Here is an 8264-nt window from a genome sequence, read left to right as displayed (position 1 = left end):
CTGTAGCAAAAGCTTGATTTCACCATTAAATCTTCATGCAAATCAACATCTCCATTGTTTTAGCTCTCCCTTATCCCGCATCGTGCATCCGCCATAAAGAGCAAAGTGATGCTTTCATCTTTTTTTTTACTTTCCAAAGTGCACTCGTGTCTATCCTGATCCGTATTTGATCTAGACTCATGACCAGTAGTGCTCCTACGAGTTGAACTGCGTGTGTTTGTGTGTTCACCGCTGGTATGGAGTTCGATTTAAATACATATTAGAACAGATGACACAATCATTGCATAAATCTTCGAGTAACAAGTCATTCAGGTGACTGTGCAACAAAGTATATGTTCGTTGTAACCTACGGCATATGTGCTAGTAACGCTTAAGGGAATTGACAGAAATTCTCAACTTACTCATACATGTGCTTATTACCCACCACCGAAGTTAAGAGTCCGGCCGGCATGCGTACGTTCAGTGGCACTGGCAACAAAGATCATCGGCACAACAAAACTACAGTCCACGTGACAAAATAAAAAGCGGGGTTCAAACGTACACGTCCAAAGGACATGCATGCATGCATGCGAGAAAATCATTGATCGACAACGACGGCGGCCGAAGAGGTATGCAGCTCCTAGCTCGCGGCGTAGCCCTCTTCATCAACGGCTGGCGCGCTCGAACCCAGCTCCACCGTCGACGCCGGCGACGAGTATGAACTCGGGTTGACGACGCCGCAGTTGAGACGGACCTCCCCGCACGTTCCCGTCTGCACCTGGATGCGGCCCATCTTCACCATGGCCGCCGCGAATTTCTCCTTCCACAGCGTCTCGTTCGCCGCGAAGCTGCTCACCAGCGCGGCCATCTGCGTGTTGACGCGCAGCTGGTTGTCGGAGAAGAAGAGCCCCATGCCGCGTGGCAGGAGCTTGTAGTAGTTGTTGTCCAGCACGTTGGGCGTCCCGGGGTCCATGGCCGTCGTGATCGGCGTCGTCTGCGTCGTGCTCGACGGGCACAGCGCGCGTAGCAGCGCCGCGTACGACGAGCTCAGCCCCGCGTCCACCTGCACATACACGACACGTGTCACATGCGTCATGCGTAGTGAGTGGTGAATTGGTGGCGATGCATGCAGCAAGCTAGTTATTAGCGTCAGGGCATGTCGGCAGCGTACGATTGCCGTAGGGGGGTTCGCGCTTGTGTTCCAGACGCGCTGGAAGAAGGAGACGCAGAAGGAGCGGCCGACGGTGTGGGCGCCAGAGAGGACGACCATATCCTCCAAGGTGAGGTCCTTGGCCGCGAACTTGTCGATGAGGGTCTGCGCCGTGGAGGTGGGCGCGGGCAGGTCGACGGTGTCCGACTCTTTGGACACGCGGCCGTCGCGCCGGCCCGCGGGGACCTGGTACGAGACGCTCCCGGTGAGGCTGATGCTGTCGCGAGCGGCGAAGGCGACGATGTCGGCGCACGAGACGGTGCGCGGGCAGCTCTGCTCAACGGCGGTCTTGGCAGCGTCGATCACGTCGAAGCCGCGGAGGCTCGGGTTGTTTTGTTTGGCGTGACGCTCGGTCTGGCCGCCGCCAGGGTTCACGGTGAGGAGGACAGATGCATCACAGCCCTGCACAGTAGTGTTGGAAGACGAAGGTCAGTCAACCAACAAAGAACACCTCGTTGATTGGCACCAAACAAATCTGACTTGTATAGATTTCTAGTTTATTCTAAATCAAACTATTATATATCATAAGATTAGATAAATTTATAGGGAAAAAGTAATACTATCTAAGATATCACTGAAGCATCATTAAATAGATTCCTTGTGGCATATATTTTCATAATTTTTAGGTGTTAATACACTTTTTTATAATTTTTTGTCAAATTTACGATAGTTTGACTTAGAATGATATTAAACTTTACTCGATTCTTTTCAAATTGTGAGTCATTTTAGTTTTATTTTAAGTCAACCTTGTATAACTTTAATCAAGTTTATTAAAAATATACTAAGATTTACAATATTAAATAAACAAGCTATCAAATGTATTTCATGGTGTATTGAATGAATCTTATTTAATGTTATGGATGTTTATACATTTTTCTACAAACTTAGTCAAAACTAGAGAAGCTTAACTTATAACAAAACTAAAACGACTTATAATTTGTAATGGAGAGAGTAGATATGAGATCATATAGTGGTTGTTACTCAAACAAGCTATATTTGTGAAATGGTAATTGCCCTCCCTTTTTAACCACAATCCCCTTAGGTCACTAATAAGCACGGTATAAGGAAAACGTCTTCAAAATGTTGTTGTTCAACAGTTTCTGCTCGATATCTTGCAAAGTACTCCGTCGTTCTAAATTATAAGTCATTTTGGTTTTTTCAGCACACAGGAGCAATGTACCTAGTTAGATACAGAATTCTCTATCTTCAAAACAGGTATTAAGGTGTCCGATCTTCTCTACAGTCACGTAAGTGGTACTGCTACCCACGGAAAGGAGAAAGAAATCCTGGAGCCTACTTCGATACTTGATCTTGAAGCAGTTACCTGCTTCCAAGCATTCCAGCACTACATTAGACATATAACAAAAACATATCTAGAAAAGTCAAAGTGACTTATAATTTAGAACAGATGAGTAGAAATTAAACATTCGATTTCACGGAGTATATAAAGCAGTACAGTGATAAAATGTTTCATATTAATTTCTTCGTACTACAAACAGCTATTATAGTATGTTATTACTTGTACGAAGTGTCTGAGGTTTGCAGGGCAATACTCCTACTGTCCATGCATTTGCTACTTCACATTAAACAAGATATACAGCTAGGAAACATGAATGTTTATGCTTCTGTCCTTTAGTTTGGTTGTCTTAATTTTGGTACTATCATCCAGGAATGTAAGCATGCTGGGAAGACAAAAAAATAAAGAGTGAGATCTCGATTCGTGTCATAAAGGTTATTCTTGGTGCTCAAAGATAAAAAAAGTTATTCTTGGCAACAGTTGCAAGCAGGGAATATGCGTTGCCTTCCAAGAAAGAAAGCAGCAGAGCAAATGTATATATGCGTTCACTTGGTTTTGGGGTTTTTTTGCTTTGGATACTTTGTCTCTTTGTCTCGAGAAAACAACTGTCGCTTTTCTGCTTTGCAATATACGTACTGTAAAAGTCCGTATCATGTATATCGTTGTACAAATAAATACTCTATACGTTCATAACCACTACGGGTTATATTTTTATAATTCGAAGAATTTGAATTCCAGGCCACTCAAATTAAGTTGATTTAAATGTTGAATCTCTTTTTAAAAGACATTATGTGTGCAAGTCACAAGAACTGTGTTTTAAGTAAGATTATTTTTCATTCATTTTATTTCGCTCTACAAATTCCTACGTCTTTTAAGCACTGCCATTACAGCATGGGCAACCACATCTCAAGTTTCAGCTCATCTTTTCATGTACTACGTCCACTAGGTAAAAAGCTGCAGGTGGTAATAATAAATTAAATCAAAACAAAAGCGAGACAGTAAATTAAGTTTTGTTACCCTGACAAAGCAGTCGTGGAAATGGAGGCGGATGAGGCCGGCGGCGATGCCGGCGTCCTTGGCGAAGGCGGCCGCGACGGCCTGGCGGACGAGCGCCTCGGCGTTGGGGCAGCTGGTGTCGTAGAATCCCACCCGGAGCTGCGCGCGGGCCGTCGCCGGCAGAAGGCATAGCACGCACGCGGCGACGGCCAGCCGCAGGGCCACTCCGGCCGTCGTCGGCTTGCTTTCCTTAGCCATGGCCCCCTGGACGACCCCGTCGCTGCCTAGCTATATGCTGAGCGTAAGTGAGCTCACTGGCTGGGACACAATTCGACGTCGTTTCGTTGGTTTATATAGAAGTTTAGGGGATGGAGGATGGTGATAGATCTTGGTGCGCTTGATGATTATTAAAGATTAAAGCAGGTAGGAACATCCTGCTTTCGAAAGAATTCTCACTAAAGCATACAAGCATGTCTGCGTGTCGTAGACGTGATCGATGCACTGCACCTTTAGCAACGCAAGGATCCAAAGCGACGTGTTTTAAGGCGTTTTACAGTGGAAAAAATATTTCTGATGGTCTACTCGACAATCGATGCACTGCACCTTTAGCCCTACTGTGCTCGGGGAACGTTTTCCATGCATGTTACTTTAGAAGCCAAGCAAGCAAATAAGCTAGCCAAGGGATCTTGACGCCATTGCTAGTTAATAACCCTTTCCCTTGACGAAGCACCAGATACCATGCACAACTGGAACGAGGTTCTTTGCCAAGGGCCGGATACGCTCGGCAAAGACGCCTTTGCCCTCGGCAAAGGCCGGTCGACACAGTACCTCACGGCAAAGGCTACTTTGCTGAGAGCTGCATCTCGTGCTCTCGGCAAAAGATTTGCCGAGGGTTAGCCGGCCGTCGGCAAAAATTTTCGCCGTGACGGGGAGAGGTCACGGTAAAGTTGATTTTTGCCGTGAGCCTTAGCAAGCTCTTGGCAAAGAATTTCTGAATTTTTTTCCGAAAAACTTTGCCGAGCGTCTGTCAGAAGAGCTCTCGGCAAAGAATATTGATAATTTTTTTTGACATTTTTTGTGCGGAGAGCTATGGCTCAGCTCTCGGCAAAGGCTTCCTCTTTGCCGAGTGCTATGGTCATGCGCTCGGCAAAGCTGGGATTCCGTGTGTTCCAGAATTCCCAGCTTTGCCGAGGGCATGACCATAGCCCTCGGCAAAGCCACAGCCAGTTTTAATTTTTTTTTTGTTTTTTGCATTTCCCGTCAACAAATAAACATATATATGACATCCACATCACAATAAGTACATCCACATATCAATAACCACATCCACATCACATAATTCACATCCACATCACATAATTCACATCCACATCACATAGAAGTCTCGAAGTTCGAAGTCAAACAAATCTCGACACATAGACAACCACAAGTGTAAAGTTCGACAAGCAACATAAACAAGAGGAATAGGAGGCGCCAAACTGGTCACGGCAATGGTCCGGGCTGAGAAGGCACCGCGTGCGATCCTGGGGAGTTGACGAGGAGAAGGTTAGGGTCGTTCGACGCCGCCGACTGACGCTACACAAACAAAGAAGATGCAGAATGTGTTAGACAACATAAATAGATAACCAAGCACTACATGTACTTTTTACCACCACGACCACACCACCACCACCACCACCAACCACGCGACACCACCACCACGACCACACCACCACCACCACCACGCCACCACCACACTACTACTAACCAACAAGCACACCACCACGCCACCACCACCACCACCACCACGCCACCACCACAACCACACCACTACTACCACCAACAACAACCACACCACCACCTCCACCAACCACGCAGCCACCACCACGACCACGCCACCACCACCACCAACCACGCCGCCACCACCACCCACCACCATCACCACTAGCACTAGGTTTCACTAGGTTTAACATTTGTCATACTCACCGGAGTAGAATCAAGCTGAGGTGGAGGTGTAGGCTGCAGCTGACCGAGCAGGAACTGTGGGACCGTTCCACCTTGGGTCATCGCAAGACCCCGCACGTAGGAGAGCACCTCTGCCATCTACCGCTGATCTTGCTCCTGCTTGGACTCTAAAGCTGCCAGCCTCTGCCGCTCGAGCTCCCGCTCGGCCTCCATCACCTGCAGCTATGCCTGCAACATTTGACGCCAATGTTTCAAGATTGCGGAGCTAAGGTATGTAAAAGTCAAAGAACTAGGAATGGAAGAGAACACTTACCTAGAGTGTCGACACCACGGTCGGGCGCTGGCGTATGGCGGGCATTGAGCTCGTGCTCGCTGCTCGGATCTAGTGCAGCGGAGGAACAGAGGTCGTGTCGAGGACACCATCGCTAAGCCAGAACCGCTCGTGCTTCTTGCCTTGCCCCACCCTCATCACGAGCTCTGGATCAAGCCGCTCCTCGGTGGTCAGGTCGTAGTCTGGCCCATGGACTGACCTTGCCATCTCTGTGTACGTAGAGATGCGAGGGGCAATGCTAGCGTTGGTGAACGACTCGGCATGGACTTCCGGGGTCCAGTCGGTGGCGGACGTCGCCTTGCCCAAGTGGGACAAGGCATATGCCTTGAGGTGACCACAAGGGCGGCCACCATGTGACGTCGACTGCGAGAAAGACAATAACATTGTTAGAGTTATTGCAGAATTGAGTGTTAGGTTAGAGAAATGGTTTCACCTCACCCAAGCTTCTGAGAATTCAGAGAGGTTGCGGCTGCCTTGATGGTGTGGTACTCCTTGCATCAGCAAACGGCGCTCACGTGCTTCATCATGCTCCTTCTCCCAGTCCTGGATGAGCCACATGTCCACAATCCTCTCCTAGGCATCCGGATGCCGATTGCACCAGTTTGGAATCGCCTACAGGCCATCAAGCAAATGATATATCAGAAGATCAAATTAAGGAAACTTAATCTCAGAAGAAATCAATAGTAATGTTCCGTATTTACCGCAAGGTACTCCTCCTTAGTCAGCACCACCTGTCTTTCCTCATCCTTTTTGATGCTACGCCCTTGGACCTTCATGTAGTGCCAAATGTGCGCCTGATGACGCGCGTCGTGATCGTGTCCGTGACGCGCTTCTTACAAGAAGCGACCGCCACCTGGTACGCCCTATGCTCCTTGCCCTCCTCGATTCTAAAGAAATCCTGCATAAAGGCGCGAGGTATCAATTACTTATTAGAAGAATGCCCAATGAATATGATGTATCTGTGGCTAAAAGAATACAATGTGTGCCTGAAAGACTTACCGACAGGTCCCTGACGACCCGCCCTGCCTTGTTCCTGTATCTGTGGCCACTACGATCCATGGCATCGGCGGCCAATTCATAGTGGTCGAACTAAGTGGCCGGCTCAAACATGTCCGGGCTCACCTCCACCAGGCCAGGGTAGTGCTCCCTGCACAGACCTCCTAGGATGCCATTCACTTTGCATGCCTTGGCTCCAGTCTCCACAAGTTTCCAGTTCCTGCACAAGTGATTACAAAAAGTATTAGTTTGTATTTTGATTTTCAACATTTCAAATGAAGAAGTTTCGAGCACATCTTAAGTTACTTACCTATCCCCATAGGGTGTGATCAGCGGGCGGGCCGCTTCAGGTATTGGTCGACGCGGGAGCTTCGCGGGACCACGCAAGTACACCATCGACACACCAGAGGAAGTGGATCCCCCTACAGTCGCCTCATCCCCTGAGGTGGAGGAGGACCCCCTGCATCCGCATGCTCCATCGTGGTGGCAGGCTCCTCCACAGCCGCAGGCTCCTCCACGACCGGAGGGGTAGTCGGCTGCATCCTGCTCGGACGCCTGCGGCTCCTCCGCCTCGGCACTGACTCCGGAGGCTGAACCGACACCTCCGGCTCCTCCTGGCTGGCATAAAGAGACTGGACAGACCTCCTGGGTGGCATCTCCTGCATTAAAAAAGAACAAAACAATTAGCATATATAAACGATACATAATTAGAAAGAGATGCAAAATGAAGATAATTACATGCAAAATGAATATAATTACAAAAACAGATAATATTACATGTATTAGAAATGATCTCCATGATCAGGATTAGCTAGATTGTACATATCGTCATCGCTATCAACCTTGTCCAAATCTTCATCCGCCTCCTCATCATCACTATCAACACCTAAGTGTAATCGGTCAAGGAACACTATGTCCTTTGGATATTCCACCTCATCTCTAGAGTCCTCGTCCACAACCCTTTCGATGTCTGTCTCCATTTCGACTAGCCCGATTAAGTCTATCTCAAAGCTCCCTTGTAGCCCCTCTTCGTGTTGATAGAACTCTCCGTCATGTGTTTCTGGGTTCAAGTTATAATCTTCATCGTTTGGGAGAGGTAGTCTACCGTGCGACGATATTGTGTGAACAACATACCAACCCTTAAGGTTTTCCTCGGTTTGGCAAGCATATGGACTATAATAGACTTGCTTGGCTTGTGTGGCCACAATCCATACATCATCACCTTCATAGACGGAATCCTGTCGAGTCTCGACTAGCCCAAGATGAGGGTACTGTCTCGATACCTCAGGATCAAACCACCAGCATTTGAATATGACAGGACTAAAAGGCTCGGCTCCACGAAACTAGAGTTCGTATATTTCTTCAAGTATCCCATAATAGTCCTTGCCATCAGTTCTAGGCGTCATAACTTCGGTATTTGTGGTCCTTCGATGTGGCCGACTCTGCTCGTAGCTTGTTGTGTGAAAGTGATACCCATTGATGTCATAAACGTTACATGACATGACCCTAAA

General features: G+C 47.8%; 1 protein-coding gene across 1 annotated transcript; it reads right to left on the bottom strand.

Annotated features, from left to right (window-relative positions):
• Window positions 1-367: 367 nt before the first annotated feature.
• Window positions 368-3789, bottom strand: LOC136458209 (peroxidase 1-like). The gene is made up of 3 exons (XM_066458193.1): window positions 3504-3789; window positions 1151-1591; window positions 368-1042 (listed from the first exon to the last, which is right to left on the bottom strand). Exons 1-3 carry the CDS (start codon window positions 3738-3740, stop codon window positions 620-622), a joined length of 1101 nt encoding a protein of 366 aa, XP_066314290.1. The 5' UTR covers window positions 3741-3789; the 3' UTR covers window positions 368-619.
• Between the last annotated feature and the right edge of the window lie 4475 nt (window positions 3790-8264).

Source organism: Miscanthus floridulus, chromosome 6 (assembly GCF_019320115.1).
Source record: "Miscanthus floridulus cultivar M001 chromosome 6, ASM1932011v1, whole genome shotgun sequence".
Classification (NCBI taxonomy): Eukaryota; Viridiplantae; Streptophyta; class Magnoliopsida; order Poales; family Poaceae; genus Miscanthus; species Miscanthus floridulus.
The sequence above is the reverse complement of the archived record's forward strand: the minus strand, read 5'-3'. Positions and strand labels throughout refer to the sequence as shown.

Bases quoted from the DNA above. Each gene is read 5' to 3' on its own strand.
- LOC136458209 (XM_066458193.1), bottom strand. From the start codon at position 3,740: ATGGCTAAGGAAAGCAAGCCGACGACGGCCGGAGTGGCCCTGCGGCTG. The intron at 1,592-3,503 runs GTAACAAAACTT...ACTACTGTGCAG, and splicing joins TCCACGACTGCTTTGTCAGG to GGCTGTGATGCATCTGTCCT. The intron at 1,043-1,150 runs GTACGCTGCCGA...GTGTATGTGCAG, and splicing joins CGAACCCCCCTACGGCAATC to GTGGACGCGGGGCTGAGCTC.